The sequence below is a fragment of the Gallus gallus genome, chromosome 4 (genome assembly GCF_016699485.2).
Source record: "Gallus gallus isolate bGalGal1 chromosome 4, bGalGal1.mat.broiler.GRCg7b, whole genome shotgun sequence".
NCBI lineage: Eukaryota > Metazoa > Chordata > Aves > Galliformes > Phasianidae > Gallus > Gallus gallus.
Window position 1 is genome coordinate 14076965 of NC_052535.1, and position 24434 is coordinate 14101398.

General features: G+C 39.9%; 1 protein-coding gene across 3 annotated transcripts; it reads right to left on the reverse strand.

The window, feature by feature from the left end:
- On the reverse strand, positions 1-24020 carry VSIG1 (V-set and immunoglobulin domain containing 1). 3 transcript variants are annotated; one of them, XM_025149543.3, is made up of 8 exons: positions 23905-24020; positions 20266-20426; positions 15113-15220; positions 8463-8661; positions 6731-6886; positions 5925-6044; positions 5113-5226; positions 1-3761 (listed from the first exon to the last, which is right to left on the reverse strand). In XM_025149543.3, exons 1-8 carry the CDS (start codon positions 23951-23953, stop codon positions 3757-3759), a joined length of 912 nt encoding a protein of 303 aa, XP_025005311.1. In that variant the 5' UTR covers positions 23954-24020; the 3' UTR covers positions 1-3756. The 3 variants fall into 3 exon arrangements, with proteins under 3 accessions (XP_025005311.1, XP_025005310.1, NP_001001745.2); XM_025149542.3 differs by having other exon boundaries at positions 5100-5226; NM_001001745.2 differs by lacking the exon at positions 15113-15220 and having other exon boundaries at positions 5100-5226.
- Positions 24021-24434: the final 414 nt, after the last annotated feature.

Consider the following 24434-nt stretch of genomic DNA (forward strand, 5'->3'; position numbering starts at 1 on the left):
TTGATGTTATAAAACTTTATTAAACTTATGTGTAACAAAACCAAGATTTTCTAAAATAGCTTTTGTGCATGGGACAAAATGAGCAAGTCAGCTGAAAGCCTGCCATCTCTTACACAGTATGGAGATAGAACAGGGGTTTTTTCAGCTGCAAGGAAGTGCTGAAGCAGAAGATGACAGTTTCTACGGTCTAACTGGTAGGAATTAAGTTAATGCACTTCATTTTGATGAGCAAGACAGAAACTTAAAACTAAACAGATATCTTTACCAACTACTTTCTCTATCCTAGAAAGAAAAATGTAGGTTAAATTTCATTGAGAATAGCAACTGAGAGCAGTGGCAGAAGCTTGTCTTTACAGTAACCCCTGGCTCTGCAGGCCTTGCTGGAAGCAGAAACTTGACTGAGTAAATGTTGTTTCTTATTATATTATGCAGATGCTGCTGAAAACTTGAATTGAGAAAAGCTGAAGGTACAGTTTCTTGTTGGTCCTTGATGTTTATACAGAAAAGAAATAAAGAAAAACACTCTAAAACTGCCCTAGTTCTATAGCTCTGTAAATCCACATCCCTGGATGATGATGGCTCAAATGTCGGCTTATACCTACTTTCCATGGTAATGATCCTTGCTCCCTCAGGAGGAGATAAATGGTCCATGCAGGAAAGACTTTTTGAACATCCAAGGCAAATTCTGAAAGACTGCATTCTGCATAGCTCTGCAGGGTTTTTGAGCTACATGCCATGCACCAGTATCTAATTTGGCTTGAGCTTTGCCAAAAGCATCACTGGAAAGCTGCAAACAGTGCCCTGTTCTTTATTATAAATTATTTTACACAAGAGAAACTTCATAGTGAGGACAAACATCTGTGAGAAAGCTTACAGAAACATTTTTATATTAGGAAACCCCAAACAAATGTATTTGTTATTTTCCTCATCCCCAGCAATCTGTTCTGCTTTTTTCCATTTGTTTCTTCAGGTTTTTGTTTTGTTGCTATCTGCTGGGTAGAAGTAAGGGAGGGGTTGTTTATCAAGAACTTGCATCCTTTGTTTTATATAAAGCATTAACATAACTTGAGCAAGTTCTATTTTTTTAGCAAATGTGGTGGTCTAGGAACTCTAATTACGTTGTACAGCTAATACAAAGTCACCAGAGTAAGCTCCTGGTGTACTCTGGTGAGCTAAATGAGGAATACACGCAGAGAAATGTGTGGAGATGAGATGAGGAAAACTGATAATAGTGACCACATAATATAATTCCCCCCTCTCCCCCATACAATCACATTGGTATCGTGGAGACCTGAAATTTATACAAATGTTACAGTAAGAAAAATATAATTGACACAATACAGGAGATTACTTTAGAACTAACACAACCAAAGCAGTATCATGAAGAGAGTTGTGTATATTCGTCCATGAAAGGCGAGAGTAGAAATAGGCCTATGAGCATCTGAGAAGAAGCTATTTAAAATTAATGCCAGTGTCAGCCAAGTAGTGGGCCTCCTTGGACCAATCATTCATTTGAATTATCTCATTAAGCAACATCATTGTTAAGAAATGGCACCCAAATGGCACTCTTGCTGTTACTGGTCATGCTTAGTGACAGATTGTTGCGTGCCTATGAAACTATTCGGGCGTGAATCTAAAAAATACTCATTAAGCCTCTACAGCTAGATTGCATGGTTAAAGTTTGCAGATTTTGCTGAGTAAAATCTGAGATTTAATAAAAGAAGCTCCTGATTAAGAAGAAGCATATATACAGGTTGTGGCTTACGCTGGGTATTTTAGAGATAAATGAAGGTAAAGATCCGCTTATAGAATGAGGCGGTGTTGGCGTGAGTAAGGCTTTGGTGTGTGTTCTGTCAGGAGCAGTTCTTAGCTAAAGCAACGTTACCAGAATGTTGTAAATGCTTTCTTCCTCTAGAATGAGGCTAAAGGCTGGAACACACATAGCAAATCTCTTCAAAGCTACAAAACTGTGTGGAAAGAACAATGAATACAGTTACGTTTTGTGATTCAACCTCAATTTTGATTACGACCTCATGCCTTACATGTTGGTGGAAGTACTTAGCTGTAGCAACTGCACTGAAAAATTTTAGCATGGTTGTATCTTTATATCATCTATTTTAAAGATGAATGAGGTATATAACTAATAGGTACAGGCTAAGAACAGTCACCAAAGGATTTATGAATAGTAGATCCTATACGAGACTTAAATGCCCAAACACAGCAGATCCCTCAGTCAGATACATTTCTCTGCAGTGCACAAGACTGAAAGCAGTGTCTCCTTATTTCAAGGAGTATCTGCCTCATGTAGAACATAAGGGAGCTGCTGAGTCTGAGTGTCTGTTCCTTGAACAGACCTGAACCGGAATCCCTTTGTCCTCCAACTCTTCTGAAAGCAGATTGCTTTGCCCTTCTGAAGAACTGAACAGGATTGCTCATCTTTAGAATGTGGGCCAAGAGAGAGGAGGTTGTCTGCTTCACTAGACAAGTGTCTCGTGGTCAGTGTTTATGGATCAATTGCCATTTCCAATAGAGAGCTCTCTACTCAACTGTTGTCTGTCATTGTGGATGCACTATTTACCATTCCTCCTGAAGCTTTTACCTACAGAAAATGGACAAAGTTACACTGGGCTAAAGAGATCAGAAGAGTACTAGCATGACTTTGTCGTTAAGTCATCTCAGGCAAAAGAAGCTGATGTGTTTATAGCTGGCAGTATTCATTTCTGAGGTTTGAGAGCAGATACATCTCCTTTTCATGGGGAATCTGCTTCTCTGTGTGCCTAGATTTGATAAAGGATCTGAGTTTCCAGCTCCCACTGTCTGGAAACCAGTCAGCTGAGGTGTGAAGTGGGTACCCAACTGCTAATTCCATTAAACTGAAAACCAGAACTGCTGAAATGCACGACTCAGGAACACTGATGTCTTGGGATCTTTAAAGTCAGAAGGTCATTGCTAACAAAGTTGTACCCCATGTTTGGTAACACGGTAAAAGTTTCCCTGACTTTTTTTTTTTATTTGTAATTTCAGGTGGAATTTGGACTTATAAGATTTCATTGGTCCAAGTCTTTAAATCTGTTTTTGCACTCCGATGAAGCTTGATCTTACTTCTGAAGTACAAAACCAGATCTTTTAAACACAGCAATGTAATGGCTGTGATGGTGGATCTCAGTGCACAGGAAACGGTGTGTGGAGAAGGCTTCTGTGGTTCTGAACTGTATGGACACACACAGCTTTCCTTGTAGTTGACTGGGAAGTTCTTACTTTCTCCAAAGATTGTGACCGTTTTCTGATTAGCTTTGCAAACTAGATTGGATGATTGCAGATGGTAGTCTTTTTATACTTACATGTATGTTTAACTAGGTAATGAGTTAAATTTGGTTAACTTTAAAGGCCAAATCTGCTGTTCATGAAGTATGTCTGTACCATCCTTTTCAATCTGCAGTCCAGTGGTTCGCAATACAAATGAGTTTAGCTACAATGCTATGTTAATTCAGTGACGTTTTTTGTTTTTGTTTGTTTGTTTGTTTGTTTTTTATAATGTGATCCAAAGCCAATGAGGAAAACTGTACTAAAATGAACTTCCCGCTGTTTCTTCTTTTTGCACTTCATGCTTCTCATCGTTTTCTGGTGTTTCAGATGCTGCTGCTTCATCAGCACTAGGTTGTTCATTTGTCGCATTGCTTGGTAGAACTGCGGTTGCAGGTGTATTTTCTTCATTAGGTACCTGAGCATACTCTGCGTTGGATTGTTTCTGAGCCATTACTCTGCAGGAAGACAGAAGGGTGATTGTGATTTCATATATTGATGTCCTGCCTACACTAGACTCTTTTGAAAGAATGAATCTTCGTAGCGTTTTCATCTTAATGGTAGTCCCCATATTATTATTACTCTTTCATGAGAGCACCTGAGAAACTACAAAATCACTGCTAAGACTGACAGTTCTAGTGGTCTGCGTCACTAGTTTTAACAGTTATACTATTAGAAAAAAAATAATAAGTTTCTGTGAGTTTAACTGCCAGGTCATGAAAGGAGAATGAGAAACTGAATGCTGTTGGACAGTGTCTGAGAAAGGATAGCAAAACATATTGGTTAATGTGAACTTCCAGGGAAACTGCATGCAGATCTGGGGTTCCATTGAAATGCATAAAAATAGGTTGCAATCAGAAAAAAAGCTATGAAGAAGCTGACATCTAGAAAAATATTTTTAGTAACAAATGAATTCCATTCACCTCATCAAAACAATACAACTTTCAATATTTAAGTACTTTCACATGTAAAAAACATCAGATACTCGTGGATTAATTCAATGTAGTACGGTTGAGTAGAATCCAAGCACGAACCTATATGTTAAAGTGGCTTCAGTTCAAAGCAGAAGTGATGTATGTGAGTGAGCAACTGGCCACGGTTTAACAACAGTCCCCTCAGGAAGTCTGAGACCTCTGCTACAGGGCAGTGTCCAGATGACAGTCTTTCCAGGCTCAGCTGCATGTGTTTAGCATTTAATGTCATGGGGGCTAAATACAGCTTGTATAGCATATGAAATTATCTTTACCCTGAATGTTTGGCAATTTAAGAGATAAATGAGTGATCAAAGCACAGGAGAAATCAGCTCCAGGGCAGGATCAAAATGGACATTCTGTGCTCCATTCTGTTCCTTTGTGTCTGCTTCCATTTGAGTATCTCCTTAGAGCATCTTCAGCATGTCCCATAGCCCATACTCATATCTAGTAGTCTGTCAGTTTGCTGAGGAAACCCCTAGCTGCTATTCCTTTTTTTTTTTTTTTATTTCATCCACCCACCATTAACAAACACCATTAGCTTTTACATTTTAAACACCATTTTTCCAAATTTTCCAACTTGTTTTGTTCAAAAACATCGAAATCACTATTTTAGGAACTGCTATATGGTAACTGCATGTAAACAAGGAAGAGGGTAGTGGTAACCTGTGTTACAAGAGCAACAGCTTAGAAGTCACAAAAAAAAATAATAATAAATTTCACCTTGGAAATTTTCCTAAGCATTGTATTATTTACTTTAGCTCTGGTTTATCAACAGTACTATACAGAAATAATTGTCTTAAAATCAAGCAAGCAAATTCTTACTGCATTTCATTACTTGATGACTTCTTTTTCTTTGCCTTCTTGGTTAAGACCCAAACGATAGCACAGATGATAACAGCTGCCAGAATTGCTCCAATTAATGCTCCAGCAACAATATTACCGTCAGAATCTGGGGGGAGGGGGAAGAAAATTTTAAAAAGATGAAGAAAGATTACTTGAATTTTAAAGCAAAATCCTATAGAAATTTATTGGAGGAGCCTATAGCAGAAAGAAGGCATTCAGTCTGACAGGCTAAAGACTAAAATGTCTTTTGAGGAGACCAAAGATGCTCTAGGAAAGAGAGAACTGTGCTTATATGACCTCCACTGCCTCTCTTCTTGGTATTTAGCTCCCTACCCCCAGAAAACCCCATATTTTTGACTGGGTAAGGAAAGTATTGGGCTGTTAACCTTGGCAGTAGTTGGAAAGCCTTTGCTCTTCAGTCTTTTCAAACAAATTCTGAAATGCAAGTTGCCTTTATTGCTGTTGTTCAGTTGAGATACAAAATGCATGTTCTGACTGTTTGTGAACCCTAAAAACCTTCCGTCTCCAGTACAGCTGCTAGCTCTGACTTGCCATTTTCATTTTATAGACCCCTGAATGATTGAGCACCCATTCTGGGGACATATCTCATGGTTACCTATACAACATAAATTTACTAATTTACTGTAACTGGTTACATGAAAAATCTACACACAAATGTGGCTGACCACTGCTCTCCAATGTCCATGCTGTTCGTATTGCCAAAAATCTTCATTTTAAAGATATTACAGCATTTTTTCAGCAGTGTATTATATATACATAATATAGGGGATTACTTTCACTTACGCATTGAAGTTAGGTCGAGCTCACAAGTACTGTTCCCCATGATGTTGCTGGCTATGCATCGGTAGTGTCCTGTTTCAAAGGTAGTGAGATTGCCAATGTACAGAATGCCCGTGTCTGGATCTGTGATGAAAGAGAACAGGTACAGATTACCATTCATATACTTCAGAGGCAAATGGTTATCTATAGCTGGTAGTTCTGAGAGCTGTTAAGAGGTGTAAAATATTATTCCTTCCTTCATTCACTTTTTTTAATAGTCTTTAAATCAAAAACTGAGATACCTTCCTTGAAAATTACTATAGTAAATTCTGCAGGAGTGTGTAATGTAAGAAGTATGTCCCTACTGTGTAAATACATCTGTAATACTCTGTAAATACATAATACTGTCAGCATAATTTCATAAATGAAAAGATAATGGGTACTGAAGACTTTCAGGAATGAGTTCTTAGCAACTGATTGACCATTTGACTTATTTTGAATTTATGTTCATTCAGACCTTCAAGGGAGGAGAGATGTAATGATATAAATGTTTCTCCCATTTTAACAATGCAATGTAATGGTATAGACAACACTTCAACATGCCACATTTTTTATTAAAACAAATAGGAAAAAAGTAGAGAACAAAAGAATTACGTCTTTGTGACAGCTATTAGCCAATTTGAGTCAGTAAAAATAGGAATTTGTAGTATTGAGCACCAGAGCAGAAGGTATGTTTTACTGCCCTACGTGATACAAAACGTGTGAAGTCCTAGCTGGTACTATGAAACTCCTACTCTTGAGCACAGTGTGGTGGTCCTGTAGTTACGTACTGAAGTATTCAGTCACCGGCGTGAGGGTATTCTCATCTACTTTGTACCAGCGGTAGGTGGGGTGAGGCAATCCTTGGTCACACTTGCATAAGAGGTAGATTAGATGGCCTTTTTCAGGCGTTCCTTCTATTTTGCAGAAAGGCTTTGAGGGTTTGACTGTAAAATAACAATGAGAATGACACATGAATACACAGCTGGGGCTGCGGTTTCCACATCAAGGCCTGTTCTTGTGCTGCTGCAGTAAAGAATTGAACCCCAATTACAGATTTCAAGCATAGGCTTGTTTATAGACCTAGCCAAAAGATCTATAAAGATTTGAGTAATACTAAATATACTAAATGTATATACATAGCCTAGGATTATTATCTAGTCTTCCTTTTACATGCTAAGTACTATCATGGAGGTAATGAAAACTATCAACTACTTATAATGAGTCAGTCACTATTCATCATGTATAATTTTCTGCCACATAGCATCATTTCTTGTAGGGCCACAGGAGCTTTTCCACTTAAAAGGAGAGGGTCAGGCCTGATTCTTCAGTGTCTTGTGGTTTGCAGAAAATAAATCTACTATAGTTTTGTGGGGGGGAAAAAAAAAAGATCTATTTGGATAGTGTTTTCTCACTTTATATGCAAAAGATATACTTTCACTTAGAGCTATAATTTTTTATTTCCTACATCCAGATGTGCTGTTGTAGTTCTTTAGAGTGACATCAGTGGAACTATATAAGCAATAGCGAAATTTTATGTGCATAAATAAATTTTTATGTGAATAGTATGGTTTCTTACTGAATTGTTCTGAGATTTACTCCTTGGGGAATTTTAGATGAGGATTAGTAATTGCACTTTAAAAATGTGACTGTCAGGGATTGGAATTACACGTATCTTTGTCTTATCCATGGCAGATAGATAAATTGTATTGAATTTGCTTGCATACAGCTTTGATTTGTAACTCCGATCAGGTATGAGTTCTCAGTACAAAAGCAATGGTTAGATGGGGTTAGTACAAACTTTTCTCTTTCTAGGAAGGAAAATTCCTCATTCCACTTCTTTTTCCATCTTCTGTCCAGCCTGCTCACAGCTGATCTGTTGTTTTCTTCAATTCAAAATAGATTTCATCATATTTCCATTCAACACATACTAAGTTTCTAGAGCTTCTGGAGGACAGGGTGGAGTAGAACCCTTAGACTGTCCTGCTGCCTGTCCCAGATTCACACTGATCATCACAGCCATTAGGCCTCAGTCAGTGCTGGTCTTTGCTGGGCCTGGGTTATGCTGAAAGCAATGGCATCCCAGTGAAGTTGTCACTTACGGCTACAAGGGCTTTTTATTTTAATCAAACAGTATCCCTTCTTTCCTGACATCAAAAATCTAGTGGAGTTGGGTAGTTCCAGCTTCCTGTTTAGGCAGCTTTTGGGGAGGATGAATATAAAGGCTTCTTGTGGGAGAACAAGATTTTACTGTAGGACAAGTAAACATAGCTATGAGTATGAGATCGGATCGGATGAGATCTGCTCTGTCAGGAAGCTAGGTGGCACCACAAGCTCTCTCTGCCTCCGAAGCCTTGGAGCAAAACTGCGTCAGTGTATAAATGAGCCCTTTTTCTGCATCGTGGGCCTTGTTTATCAGTTCTCTGTTATTCCTCCTGCTGCTACGCATTTTGTGGCGTGAGCTCAGTTCTTGTAGAAAGGCAGGAAAAGTACAACACAGCAGCACAGAGGAAAGTTACTTACCCAGCACATTGACAATCACTGATTTTTGACTCTGTCCAGCATCATCCTGGGGGCTGAAAACTTCACAGGTGTAGGAACCAGTGTCTGAGGGCTGCATGTTGGAGATCGTTATTGATGCGTTCCCTGGACTTGTTGCAGCTGTGATCCTGTCCTTAAACTCTCCATAGGAATAAGACTGTCCTTCTGAATAATAGTAGATCTGTGGTACAAAACAAGCTGTTAGTTTAATAGCAAGAGATTTTACTGTCCCTTTGCTACTCGTAACAGGACAGTGGTTGATTTTTCATTGAGTAAAGCAAGGTGACCCCCTTTCTTGCACCCTCCTCAGAGAAAGAGGTGAAAACATGGTACATTTGAATATATATTTCGAATGGTTTTTATGGAGCGAGCTTTTCAGGACAGGGTTTTTTTTAGTCATGTAAATGGACAGTAGCTGATTTTCTGTTCGTACTTAAGTCACAGATTGTATGTTTGCAGGAACAAAGGTAAGATCATTGATCATCATATGACAAAGGTGTAAAAATGCAACGTTATGCACAATTAATAGTGGCACTAATTGAAACAGTGATCACTTGTGATATTATTAATAAGCAGCTTAGTAGAAGGTTATGACAGGAATGGACCCATCATTGCAAAAAGTGGCTACAGAGCTTTCCAAATACAGAAGCTAGCGAACGGAGAAATGAAGTGAATCCACACAGCAAAGGTCTAAGCAAACAAGATGCCTGATCTGTTTGCAGTAAATTTGAAAGCAGTAAAAATGCAGTACAAGAACACCAACAGAATAACCACACATGCTATTAGAGCAACCATGCTGTTCTCCCCGTCTGTGTAATCAGGGTCGGAGCCAGTGTCGTGACCTATCCTGTTGGCTTTTTTGAGTTTATACCATAGATGGAAGTCAAGAATAGCTGATAGCTTCAGTGCTTGAAGTGATACCTATTTGAAATCAAGAATTTCCCCTTCTACTGACCAGTAGGAAACTTCTGCAGAGTTGTAGACACAGTAGAGAAAAATGTCTCTAAGGAATGCTACTTTTCCTCCCTAACCATAATTTGCTGTTTAATGTTGACTGATTTCACAGACTTCAGTAGTATTAATTGTACTTAACAGCACTGTGGGAATAGAATTGGGTTTGTAAGCTTGGAAGACCACATCTGTTGACTGAAAGGAGAGGTAGTGTTCCTTGTGGAGACTGATATTTTGAGCCTTGGGCCTCAAGCCATGATACCTCGTTTGCTCTGGAGTAAATACTCAAGAAGTACATACTCTGGAGTAAATACTCAAGGAGTACTCAAGGAGTACATGCACAATCTCCTGATGAGTTTGCCTGTGAAGCTGAGATCTGAAAGAACAAAGCTTGGAACTGTGGAATTAATTGTTTTTTTCTCAGATGTTAGTAGTACTATTGTATATAAGTGATAGTACTTGGGATAAGCCATATACTCCCCAGTGCACAAACTCCATTGTCTAGGCAAATTGAACGGCTCAAGGACACTCAGCCATGTTCTCACACTGGTAAGTGGTAATCACACAGAATTACAGCTTGGTACTCAAATAGATCTAACATTTGTCCTACTGAAAGTATTCCAAAATCAGCAATGTAGATGTATTTATTAAAGTTGGACTGACAATATGTTTATCATGGAAATAGTTGGAAAACGCTTGTAGGAAAAAGCTTCACAAACTGGTGTAAAATATCATTCTCACTTGAGTGGTATCAAAGTTCTTTTTTGTCAAAGCTTCCTGCCAACAGGGACACTGCAAATCCCTAGTCAAGAAATGTAATTTGTTTTACTTTGCAGATCAACTGATTGCATTTTGAATTAAGAATACTTACTCTTAATTCTATTTATCTACCCCGATACAGTGTTGACTGAAATCTTTAAGCAATGTTATCTGGAAACCTTTATTAGCTTAAGGCAAGCTACACCCTAAAACTGCCAGAATATGACTGGTGTATGCAATGATAAAGTTTTCAAATGAAGGTCAAAACCCAGACTGCATAGGACCAACAGCCTCAGTACTACAGCTTGGCCCCATCCCAAGTGCAGTTTTGTCCACTTTCCAACAAGAGTTGATCTTTCCCAACCACAGAATTGCAAACACCAGGTACAATTGATGCAGGGCTCTGAATACCAAAGCTAAACTACTGTGTGCACTAACAAAATGTGGGAAAGTGGTGTTGCAGGGAGGAAGGATAAGAGTTCTAATGCTAGCACAGTGCAAGCTAGGTTAGAAAGTTTGCAAAACTGCTGGAGAGAACCTCCAGTTGCCATTTCTTGCATGCAAGATGATCACTTTTGAAACTAATGTCATGCTTTGCCAATATGTAATGCAAATTTGAAGTCTGGATGATCACCCTAGTATTTCAGAAAGAGGGGCAGCATTCAAAATTAGGAGTTTGCTTTAAACAAATCGCTCATCAGAAAATGGAACTACCTGTAATTTAAAAAAGCCATTGGCCACGCCTCTCTCTTCTTGTTTATCTTAATACAGGTGGCAACCGAGTATTGAACACTGCCTGATTCATGAGTTTGAAATTACAAGAACAGCGACTTCTAATTGTAAGCTTCTGTTAAACTTCATAAATCTCAGCTGTGATGGATTTGCATCTCCTCTCAATCAATGATGTGATGTCCTTTTCAGCAGGGTAAGGGAAAGAGCTTCCATCAGCTTCACACTACCTTGAAACTAAGCTGTACAATGGCTTAAATTTTAAGTATTGTGTGACTTGCAGCAGCTTGAGAGGAGAGGCAAGCCCACTATCTCATGTCATAGACTTGACATGAGACTAGACTTTTCTGTTGAAAAAGCTAATTCTAAATTAGCTAAATTCTCTTTGTTCTCCCTCAGAGTGATTGGGATTTATGTGAGAGTAAACAGTAACAGAAGCTGCCCATTGCATGCCAGCTCAGCTACAGCACATGTTTCTGCTAAACAGGACTGGCACTGTGAGCCTTAAATGCAGTCAGGCCATGCCAGTAAACAACCCAGGAGCACGTGCTGAGTGAGTGTGGTTTGCTTCATCTGAAGTCAGGGTGAATTACATATCTAAGCCCTTATGTAATATGCTGCAAAATTAATCCTGTGTGGTCTTCTTTTCTGAATGCATGCAGAGAGAATATTTTGTGTACACTGTTAAGTCTGAAGCAAGTGTCCACACAGCAGAGAATATTTGTTTTCTTCATGGGTTTCAATCAAACCTTTCTGATTTAGGATTTTCTTAAGCTATGAACATAAGCATAGTTGAACTTCATAAGGAATTGCACTCAGTTCCCCTGCAGGCTCCTGCCTATTCTCTATTCTTCTGCTTCTGTGTGATGTTTATCTTAATAATTATGGAGTCTATTGCTTGAAGGAAGGTGGTAAACACCAAAAAGGCTGAGTAATGTTGTGATTAATTACTGAGTGTATATCTTGTCCCAGAGGTAAGACTGGATTGCGTACACAGGAAATTTTGTTTGAGAGGAACATGCTTCAGTTAATTGGCTGTGAACGCATAGCCCATTTCAAACAATACACTCAAAATGAGTATTTCAAAACCTCGTATCAAAAGTTTTTATAGTGTTGTTTAAAAGCTTGTGTTTGTGCCTCTCAAAAAGCTGCACTAAAAGAACTCTTTAAAATGTATCTATTCCATTTCAAAAGTCAAAAACTTGTTTTCTGTTGAAGATACAGAAGACTTTTGTTTTTCTTTTTCTTTTTTCTTTTTTAACAACTGATGTGCCTTCTGACAGACACACATCTCATCAACACATCTCATCAACATTTCTTTCCATTTTACCTAAAATGTTCCTGGAAAAGCCTGTATGTGAAAAGTATCAGTATAGTCGATGATAGTCTTTTGCTGGAGACCTTTTTGTATTGGTGTAATAAATGTGTTTAAAGTCCAGCATCTTGAATGTAAAAATATATATATATATCAAGGAAATCTTCAGTATTCTCTGAAAAAAAAAAAGAGCACTTTTTGTTCTTAAGCAAATCATGAGCAACTCTAGTGAAGCTGATGATTTACCAGAGTAAAAACAGTATCGAGGATGTAGCAATGGTTCTTACTTCCAATTACCAGCTAGCTTGCTCATGCAAGTTTTTATATAATTATGCCTTTTCACATTTCATGGGAGCAGCTGCCTGGGATGACTAATCAAATAACTGCCAAAAAAAAAAAAAAAAAAGAAAGAAAGAAAGAAAGAAAAAGCCAAGATTATCACCCCTAAAGTTGTTGTCCCTAATAACTCCACAGTCTGAAAATCCAGTTTCTGCAAAACAGCTCAGCGGTTGGGAAAGTCTCCTTGATCTTACAAAGGATTGCAGTTTGTTCTGTATAACTTGTGGGCAAGGCTTTGATTACCACCACTAGTGTAAGCAGCCATCCTGCCTGGATTTCTAAGGCAATGGCAGTTACTTTGCATTTCTCTGATAAATCCAGGAGATGGATTCAAGCTCATAGACTTCCAAAGCAGTTGAACTCTTTGTGTATCTGTTTGGGGAATATGGATTATTAAAAGAACAGGGAAGTGGAAATCATGTTAGTTGGGAAGAAAATCATGGTAATGTTCATGCTTTCCAGGTGCCGGAGACAAGATAATTTCTGTCCCAAATACAGAAGGATCTGGTGCATGAACTCATACATTATTTTCTTTTACTTTAGCCTGAGCTGTGGGAAGGCTGTTCCCCTTCTTGTGTGATGGTGAAGAAAATACTTGCCTAAAGAGGAAGCAACTGGCAATGCTGATGCTGTTGCAGCTTTTCAAAAGCTGCCAGATGTTTGGCAGAGAGCGAGGAACCCACCTACAGGTTTTCTTTGTACAACTCCCCTGGAACAATCTTACTCCTTGGGGACTGGAGGGCATGTGTGAAAAATCAGGCAGTAAATTAGAAAAAAAACATGCCTCCATCTGCTTCCCCTCTCTTCTTGGGGCTGGACAAACAGGTACTAGAATAGTGTAAATATGTCTTTCAAATTTCTTTGGATGGACTAATTCCCAATTTCCAGTGCAATATTCCTCCCACCATCCCATCTGCTAGTGCCCTCGCATCACATTGCTGTTTTGTCTAGTACATCTGGATGTCAAATTTGTAAAAAGAGGTACACTTGAAGATGCATTACAAAATGTCCCACTTAATCTCCACAGTAGCCTTGATTTCCTGACTGTGAAGCAGTCTGAGGACATGACGTCCATTCTAATACCCATCGTCCCTCCCCCAGCCCCTTCTTGCTTTCTCCCACCAGCAGATATGAAGCTGTAGCATCCTGTCTAATGATGTTTCCTTCGCCTGATGTATTCAGTGTCTCATTCTGATTCACAGTCCTTGCCTGGAGAGATGTGAAGCTCAGACATTCAGACACATTCAGGCCCTATCACTATGTCATATCATTTTCTGTTTGGAGGTTTCTCGAGCTACCATAAAAAGAACCGTTGAACCCTTTCTTACCAATACATGCAGAGGGAGATATTAACAACTTTACCAGTTAGATACCATCATCTTCCTGAATTCTGAGTACAGACAGAATTTATAAAATACCAACATAGGAAAAAAATGAGTTCAGCACTCCCTCAAGCATCTTACTATCTAATTAGAGAGCAAATGCTGCACACTCAAAGTGTTAATTAAAGCCCAAGGCTCAGATTCTGAACTTGCCAGATAAGAAAGCAAATCCCCACGTACATACATTGGTTTCTTTGACAGATGTCATGTGACTAAGTCTGGCCCCAAACGCCTTTTCTCATCCATAGCTTCTTTTCACATATTTGTATTGAAACTGATATTGCTCTTCTGCAGCAGGGATATTCTGCCCTATATTACTGGGAGTTTTGCGTGAGTAATTAAAGATGACTAGATGCCTCTTGTTGCAGTTGCACATTGGTAGAAGAGTAAAGGAATGGAGTCAGAAGCCTTTAAAGAATTAATCGTTGAGCAGCTTTAACTGGCACAAAATCTCTCGGGGACCATCTCTTTCATGTTCTCACAGTATCATTCTTGTGGCTGAACTATTAGTGAGAAATTCCTACAGTGTATCAAGTGCAAACATGCTTTCTTAGTGCATTTGGTGTAACTGCTATTTGGCAGTTATTAAGACCTCAATTTACTTTGGGTTGTACCCTGTGAGACAGGAATCCCACTCAGTCAAAGGATTTGGAGTGGATTAAGGCTGGGAGATGGCCAGCCAGTGGCTGGGATGAAGTCACATCAGCAGGCAGCTTCGTGTTCCTTTCTGTACCTTATTTTTCAAGATGCTACTTTCTAGAAAGGGGATCCAGGATGAATGTTTGTTTTTGCTCTGGAAATACCTAGCTCCAAATTTGGGCTATTCAGACTTGCTCACATTCAACCCAGATGCTCCTGATGTGTGGACATGCCATTAAGATACGCTTCGGATAGAATATTCCTGAAGGATCGTGTACAGATTCAGCCACCTAGAATAGCTGGAGGGAAAAGAATCCAAGAAAAATTTGATAGAGGAAAATGCAATAAAACATAGCGTGAGTTAAGAATTCGGAATGATGTGCCTGATTCAACTCATCTCAGTCATGTGCTGGTTTTTGGATTTAGAGCATGGTTACAAGTTTTTATAGCAGTGTTAATGTAGCAGAAGCTGTTTAGATATTTTTTCTTTCTTAAGATTGTGGGAATTTTTTTCTTACCTTGTATCTCCAGCTACATCTTCCCCGCGCATCTGTCACATACACCATCTTTTGACATTGACTGATTGATTTTTCATCCATACTCAGAATACCATGACACGGGGAAGGCTGTATTTGAGCAAAAATGGGCTGATCTGAGAGTTAAATGAGACTGCAAGTGTTCCCCCAAAGCGTAAGCACCTGGTTTCTGCACAGCCCCCAGAAGGCAGTGGTGCGACTCACAAGGGCAGAGTGCCCTCAGTAGCAGATTGGGACGCAACATCGTCCTATTTCTGAGTTTTACCTAAAACTGGGCAAAGTATGACTGATGTCTAATATTTGCTCCAAATAAATGGATCGCAATCTGATCGTTTTCCACTTGTTTCCACTTTCCGTGTTGTTCTGTTGCCTGCTCCAGAGGATCCGTTCATTCACCCCAGCACCATGGAGAACCGCAGGCAGTCACAGTGATCCCAGTGACACGCAGGGAACTGCTCTGACTGCTCTGACACTGACACTGACAAGGGGTCTTTGTTCCCCTTTCCACAAATAACTGAAGCTGTGCCTCTTACAAATGAGTCTTTCATTTATTTTACTCCTCCAGCGAACTTTGCATTTCCATCAGTACTACTGTAGTGGGCATAGCTCGGGCAGCCACACATCTGTGATAATTCCGCTTTGACTGTGGGTGGCCTGGGCTGGAGGTTCAAGGTGTGAGCAGGTTGGGTTCAGGAGTTATATTTAGGTTTGCAAGGCTGCAGCCTCGCCTTTGCAAAGTCAACAGAAATCTCAGTCTTTCAAACATTTATTTAGCTGCTCTATACCGAGGCCAGCCGAATGACTCAGAGCATAACATGAAACACAGATTGCAGACATTAGCAGGAGCTGAGACCCTACCACAGGAAGCAGGCCAGGCTGTGGCATACGCTGTTACCCTGGGTGAGCAGAACAAGGAGCTTTTGCTTCAGGTTGTCCATAGGTCAGGTTGGGAGAGTTCAGTGTTTGAAAAGCTCAAGAGCCTTGGCTGGGTATTCTTATCTAAAAATTAAATTTGTTATTAAAAAGACACATTGCTAAGGTGTAAATGGCAAGAGAAAGAAGTTAAAAATATATGTGGCATCCTGTTTTCCATTAGTTGATCTTTACATTATTTAGTTTCTTCACTGGAAAAACTTCTCTGCAGAATTAGGCTCCAGTGAACAAAAAGATTTCTATTCACACACTAAATATAGATGCACTGTCTTAAAACCAGCACAGTGAACACCTGCTATTCCCCTGCTTGCTGCCTCCCTTCTCACCATACCGTCTGTTTGCGGTATCTCATCCTCTCACTTGTAACTGCCACGGCTTTTAGCTGCTGAGCACCTGTGCCAGCATCATGTAAGGTGGGCAAAGGGAGCAGGATGTGCAGACACCACAACAAACAGCAAAACACACCAGCCAACTTTGTACAGCAAGTGCTGGGAAGTACCAGGTCTGTGAGCTAATGAGCAGCATTGCCTCGTCTTCAAGCAAGGTAATATCTGCTGCTGAATACGCTCTTGCATTAAATTAACACTGGCACCAGTCCTAACACCGATCTTATTCATCTCATTCAAGGCAGAACTGTACCTGAGTTTACATATCTCAGCATGCTACAAAATCTATAATATGGCAGTGTTAAATACTAACATTCCTTTTAAAAAGGATGCCTGTGGGCTTGGTACTTTTTGTGTCCTAAAATCAAAGGCTCTAAGGCTCACCTTCATTAATGTTACAAGCCAAAAGCATCTAAATGACATAAATTTGCCTTAATCATAGCATTCATCAGACTTTCTTCTATTATATGCTGCCACTGTAGAGAGAAATAGTCATGTTCCCAATTATGTAAATAAACATTATTTATAGGAATGAAGATTTCTTTTCCTTGTACTTCTTATGCAAAATGCCTCTTCCCCATTAATTCTGTTTATACCAGTCATGTGAATAATGGAGTCATCGAGACAGCTAACATTCAGTAAGATGTTGGGAATATTTAGAATTGTAGGAGGTGGGTTAAGGAGTATTTTCTGTTGTTTTTTGGTTTTTTTTTTCTTGAAAATGTGTAAGTTTCCTATCTTTAAAATATTTGGCAGAAATTCTCACCTGTAAAAAATGGAAATGTTATCCATTGTTGTTGAAAAATGGCAAATTTTTAATGCAAGCAGAATTTTCAACAAACTTTTCAGGGGAAAATGGATGCTATTTGTAAAGAAGTGTTTATTTATTGCTGACATTTTAGAATAATCTTAATTATTATTATAATCTGACTTAAAATGCAAGCTACTATTCTGATACTTAGTAAGCTATAGTGCCAGCATGTTTTTGTTGGCACATCAGTATACTGAATATATTTTTACCTTACATTTTAGTATTCTTTAAACACTGTAAGGCAAAGCTGGCAATTCTCCTATTGTCATGCATATATTTCGTGTTTGAAACAAACCATGAAATTTAACTTCAGCTGCATACTAAGCAGCCAGGGCAAAGCTAGGTTTGTAGAAACAGATAATTTTTTCATTTCCCTAAGGGTATACTCTACAAGCAGTCACAATACTTTCTTACCAGGGTTTATATTAACATGATGAACTTCCCTGTGAATAAGTTCCAAATGCAAAGGAATTACCACGTTCTTGTAAAAAGATACAAGACCAAGGGACTGAGCAGGTTGCTCAAAGCATTGTGAAGTGAGCAGCACCCCAGTCCTGTGGCTCTGCACACACCTGCACCCTTCAGGCACACCAGCGGGCCCTGGGCAGCGAGGGGCTTTCTGGGTGCCTTGCTGAGCATACGAGTTGAGAATGGGCACTGCAGGTAACGGATGGTTTGCCTCTGTCTACTTGGAGAATGGGGTTAGCTGCTAACCCAATGCCTTTCCAGGTTGTATTGAGTTTATTTAACAAAAATGCAGATCATCCGTTGCCAGTGCGCATGTACTGCATTGCGAAAGTGAACTTACCATGAAATTCATTTCAAATAGGGAGAAAAACAGATGTCATATTTCCCAGTAGTGATTCTTAAGCCCTTATAGGCACAGCTTTTCCACTGACTTCAGTGGGAGCTGCTAAAACTGGGAGCAAGTACTGCAGAGATTGACCCACAAGGTTTCCCTGACAGTAGCCTCACAATGGTTAATTCTTACTGAGCGTTTTCTGAACCACCAACAGTATTTTACGATTACATTCCTCAGGGGATATTTTCTCATTGTTGGCCATCGTTTACAAGTAGTTTTCCCCTCCTGGATCTCTTGACACCATCTTCTATGCTCCCTCTGAAATACTTTGAGCTACAACACGCTCTTTTTTTCTCCGTTGTGACCAGAAAATGTATTTCATTTTTTTTGTCTTGCAAGAAAGAAAATTCAATGCAAGTAAAACACAAAGACTTGAACTGATTCTGGAGAGTATGAGCTCAATCCTACCTTGGTGCTGTACTTCCCTGAACATACACTCCTGAACAAGTGACTGAAGTTTATGGGTCAAAATTATAATATATTATACTGCATACAACTTACTTGGGAAACTTGAAGCTACCACCATTTCACGAACAATTCTTTATTTAAGAAAACAGTTCTGATTTGAAAAAAGTAAATGATGAGTAATGGCTATTCATACAATTAGTCAGGGAAGGTGTGAATGCATCTGTCTGGCATTTAGCTGGAGTCAGAATTCGGGATGGGCTCACTGCTTGTACTTATCACTGGTACAGTCTTTATCTGTGGCTATGATATACTGCAGGAGGGTAAGCAGTTGTCTTATATTAAATTGCTATTGCCGTTCTGTACTGTACATTCTGCAAATTACATACAGTCTTATTCTGCTATGATTGATAGATAGAATAGAAGGTGTAACTGTCAGTGGTGGTAAATCTCCTAACATAATATTATTAAGAAACTATTAAACATAACAGGAATATCATCAGTGTGGACTGTGCCAGTCTTCTAATTCAACCTTATATCAACTGTCAGGTGTTAAAACCAAACAGGACTGAAATTTCAGTAAGAAAATGTTAGCAATAAAATGAGTATTGTGGGAGAGAAAAAGAACTAATTGTCTAAAATGCACAAGCCTGACACGAGAGCATGGGGAAAGTCATGGTCTTCAAGGATGCAGTAGGACTTCTACAGGCATTGCTGCCTACAAGGGAAATTGCTGCTGAGAGCTCAGCACCTTCCTAGGTGAGCTAATGGTAACTCACAGCCTGCATGCCATGTTGTGAGTGAGATTCATGGATTCCTTTCCCAATAAAACACTGGATTTAGTCGTAGCTCTTGAACTCCGGGCACTGTTGTGGCGTATAGGAAGTCACACACTCCACTGTCTCCTTCCAGGCAGACCAGGCTGCTCTACAAGGCCTTCACAGCCACATGGGAGGCTTGAGCAGTGGTTTAAACATGGACCTGTCTAGTTCACAGTGTCCCTCACTGTTCTGGTGCTGTCTCCATGCTGACACTTCTACCATGCTGCAGGGGAGCACTTCTCAGCTCTGTTGCCTCTCGGCTTCAGGCAGTGCAGGTGCCTTTGATCCATGTTTGTTCTGCTACCACAGTGATACCCGTGGGATGCGGCAGAACACTAACACAAGTTTGATGTGGCAGATTTACTGCTAGCACAAATTCCTGAGGAATCCTGCCAAGCTACGACCGCTCGCTTTGCACAAATAGTCTGTTGTTTGGCACCACTCCATGCAGAGCTGCCTGGCAGCGGCAGTGGTGACTGAGCCGGGAGCTTGTATCTGACCCTTGGTTGGGGAACACAGTGTCATAGGCAAGGGCGTCTCACTAGGAAAACAGCTCTCACAATAGAAGGAAATATCTGCCAGACAAGAGAAAAGGGAGCTGGCCCAGGGCAGGAGCGCTTGTGTGATTGTTGGACACCTGAACTTGGCTCCCCATCACACTGACTGTGGCTTGGAGCAAGGCTTTCAACATTCGAGTCCCTCTGGCACCTTCTCATAAGTTTCAGCAGGAGCGCGGGCAGCTGGTAGGAGCTGGGAGCCTAGGCTGACTTGGTGCATCTCTCCTAAATTTCACTGCAGCTCAGTCTTAAATGCAGGAACATGGATGTTACCTGCCTCCTGGGTCTTCAGTGAAGGTAACAGCACAAAATGTAATAATTTTTTAAGAACTTTATATTAGTAATAAATAAATATCTTACGGTGTGCAGTTGGCTCTCTTTGGCGCTGTAAAAGCTCCACTGGATGAAGAAGTTTCCCAGCGGCTGTGAACTCGTGTACGTGCAGAGAAGGGTTGCGTTCCCGCCGGTCTTGACGTTCACTGTCTTCTCAGGAACGGTCACCACAACTCCGTGGACGTGACCTGTGGGCAGCGAGCACGTGAGCAGACAGCAGTGGGGCAGCCTGGGCACTGCGTGGAGGGCCCTGCTCTGCCAAAGGCACCTGGAGGTGTTTGTCACTCTGCTTTTAGTACAGCTCCCCTTGGGCTTGCTGGACATATGTTAGTGATAGCAAGCCCCCCTGTAAAGGCAAAGCACAAAGCAGGCTTGCTCCCACCTGCACAGACTTGTCTTCTCATTGGCAGCCTCCCTGCACTCAGTGCTCTCCTGAGCCTGATGCTCTCATTCACAGCTGTCCCTAGGCCTCCTGTACACCTTTCTTGCCTTCTTTTTTTTGCACTTATTCCTCAGATATCTGATCTTTATCCATGGCTCACCATCTGCTACCTTCTTGTATTCTTACATTGACTCTGACTCGGTGACACTGTTGGTCATCATCTAGTCCAGACTAGATCATCTAGTCCAACCAGCAAGCCATCCTCACATGCCCACTAACCACATCCCTCAGTGCCACATCAACCCTTTTCTTGATCACCTCCAGAGACGGTGACTCTACCACCCTGGGCAGCCTGTTCCAATGAATCACCACTTTTTCTGAGAAGAATTTTTTCCCAATTTCTAACCTAAACCTCCCCTGGTGTAAATTAAAGCCATTATATCTCGTCCTATCACTGTTGTTGGGGATAATAGGCTGACCTCCACCTCACCACAACCTCCTTTGCTTTTGTTTAGGTTTCTTACGGCTTCCCTGCGGAAGCTCTTTGTTTTCCAATATCTTCAAATTGCAAATTTCAAACTGAGCTTTTTGGAAATGCTTTTATCATGTGAATTGTGAGAAATTCTCTGGTAACCTGATCAACCCTTTCTGACCCGCTCTAAACAGAAAAGGACCAAACATAATCAATGAACTCTTTTCTGTAATGTTCTCATCAGTCTTGGCTACAGAACTGTGTTAATGACAGGAATTGAGTGTGTTCTACAGTATTTATCTGTTTCTGTCCTCTGTTCAAGTTACTAGAAATGGTGATATATGGCCACAAAGCTAGAGCTGTCTGTTAAAATTAAAGTCTGAATGTTAGGTCTTTGCTAGATGGCTGAGTCCAGTTTTAGAGCTACTGTCTAGGGATTCTGAAGGAGAATATGTTCTGGACATGATGGAAAATACATATCTTTGGTGCTTTCCCTGGTACAATAGGCAAGGTGAAAAATTCATGTTGGCTAATTTTCTTGTGGGCATATTGCATATGCCACTGATAAAGGCAAAACATAGAAAATATTCTTCTCTTAATGGAATATCTGTGCATTTTATGTTAGAGTGCTGCTTCTGAGAGCTTAAGCAGAACTTTCGGCAACATCAAAAGAATATTTTACTCAAATTATCACCCATATGAGAAAAAACATTGTAAGAAGGGAAGGTTGGTTTTTTTTGTTTGTTTGTTTTCCCCCCCCCTGGAATTCTTAACCATGTAAATATCACAGATTCATCAGCTCCTGCAATATGCAAGCGTATCTCAACCTAGAGTCTAAACTCTTTGGGTCTGGTCTCCTTGTTTGCTGGATCAAGTGTTAAAAGTTCACTGGAAAGAAGTCAATAATCTACTTTCCATGGCAGTGGTGGCTAGGAGGAAAACTAGCAGGTTTAAACTGCACTGACATTTACATTATATACAAAGACAGCCTCACTGTTTTAAAACAGTGGATCTTGCCTTGGAGAAGGAGGGGAACCCAGTGCTATCTGCAAGTCCTTCTTGTCATGTGAGTTCACAATAGCATAATCCTTACTATAATCTAATATGAAAGCCATGCAGTATTATTTTAGATGTCTCAGCTCATTGATCTTGGCTTTAATAATTAGAGTTGGATGGAAGATAATGGTTTCTTGCCACAATAATACATGCAAGTACATGCATTTATTTTCTGTTCTTCATTGTAAAAAAGCTGTTGTCTTTCCACACAGTGGCATTCTACTGAAAACATCCATTTTCCAGTCATCTGCCTTTATCACTCTGTTTCTGGAATCAAGAGTGCTATGGAGACCAGATATTTTCCAGAAGTTAACAGAAGTGACTCCAACTTCCTTAAGTGATTCCAGCTTCCATAAATCTGCATGTTTTGGATAAACACATTCCGCTTGCTTAGTTCTAGTAAACATATAAGACCAAAACCAATAAAACTCTTTGTCCAGCAAGGTTGTTAAATGCTGCTACTAATTCTAAGATGGTGCTTTTGACTAAATATGGAGCAAACTGGACCTGCCCAGCCTGCTCTACATCACGGAAGTTAATGAGAATTTGTCTTTGTGTTTAATCCACTGCTTCAAATTTATAATCCCTTTTCATACATACAGGCCTTTTGACTCAATGAAAAAAGGGCGTGGGTAAGAAGTTACACATTACAAAAGGCAAGTGTGAGCAGGGCATAACTTATTGTTAAAAATAGTTGGTCTGTGTCTTTTACTCAACATTACTGTGAGAGCATTTCCTTGTTACAGAAAAGTGGCTGCAGTTAATTGAGAATCATTCAGTTTCATTGCAGACCCATGCAGTTCTTAATGTTAACAAAGCAAATACCAGATTGCTGATCTTTTCCTGACTGCTACAGAAACCCTCAGTCAGTGATTTCCCTTGCTACAGCCACACTGTTAGTCTTAAATCCAAACCCTTTAAATTAGAGGACATTGTCTGGCAAAGTATTTGTACTAGTGCTGAATTTCTCTTCATTTCTAAGGCAAAAATCTGTGAGGCTTGTATGTGCAAGCAATAGCATTGGAGCACCACGAGCAACCATTTAAAATATTTATTTGGCTTCCAAATAGATAATTCCATCTTGAAAAGAAAACATGGACACTAACTTCCTTTTTCTTTTTTCTTTTTTCTTTTTTTTTTTCTTTTTTCTTTTTTTGTGAAATTTGAGGCTGTTCATCTCCATGGAGCATTAGATTTAAAATATCCACCTCTGTATATATTAAAAATAGAGCTTAGCCCAATACATGGTCTTTGAAACAGTAATAAAATATTATCTTTAGTGTACCATATAATTCCTAGATTCCACCAGGTATTACATCCTCACTTAACTTCATGGACTTCCAAAGGACTATTTGCACACTTGAGTTAAGTATCCCCCAAAAAGTTTTAAATGGGGTGGATGCAAGGCATCATTTCCCAGCGTACTGTGAAGGGGAGACAAAAGCCGAATGTGAGAAAGCCAACCATGAAGGACCGTAGCACTCTGTGTGTGAGCCCTTTGCTTCTTCTCAGCTCTAAAGCAAAGCATTAGTTTACCAAAGCTAAAGTTCTGTTCTTGAGCAAAAAATTATTACCAGTTAGGGGTCAGCCTGCTGATTTACACAAAATGGCATGTCAATGTAGCCATGATTTTCATTCCGTCTAGAAATAAGTCCCGAGTGTTCTCCTAGTTTGCCAGTCAAGCTCACCTGACTGGGGTCTCATTGCAGTAAGTTCTTTTACTTCAGTGTTATTTCAATCAGTTTGTTATTCTTACCTGCAAGGGTGGCTAGAATTGGAAAGATCTTCAGCATCGTTGGAAACATCTTCTTGACGTTTGGAGTGAAAAGAGACCAGATGCAGCTTCTGGCTTTGACTAAAACTCATCTGTGTGGGTTTTTTTTTTTTTCGAGTGGCTTTTTGTTTTTCTTATCAGCCGTGTATCAGCACGTCAGCAAGCTTTTTCATTCTCCTTTATCGCATGTATGCCTTTCTCCGACTAGTGGTGTGATTGTTCAGTTGAAACCACTTTGTGGGGTGAAAGCAAATGAGTGTTTTGTTAATAATAAACCTTTGAATCCCAGAAGCCCTGATGCTCCCACCTACACCTACTGTGCCAGCAGTATTTGCCCTCGTAAGTACTCCCACTGAGCACAACAAAAGAATTTGTAGAGCTAAATCTGATTACTAGCATTACCATTGGTCAGTCTGATTACCAGCATTGGAGTCATGCCTTGTATGAGTATGGAATAATCTTTATTTCCTGTTAATTCTATCACATATTTTTGTAAAATGGGCATCTAAAGA

Bases quoted from the DNA above. Each gene is read 5' to 3' on its own strand.
- VSIG1 (XM_025149542.3), bottom strand. From the start codon at position 23,953: ATGTTTCCAACGATGCTGAAGATCTTTCCAATTCTAGCCACCCTTGCA. The intron at 15,221-20,265 runs GTAAGATATTTA...GCTCAAATACAG, and splicing joins AAGAGAGCCAACTGCACACC to CCTTCCCCGTGTCATGGTAT. The intron at 6,045-6,730 runs GTACGTAACTAC...CTTTCATCACAG, and splicing joins GCCGGTGACTGAATACTTCA to ATCCAGACACGGGCATTCTG.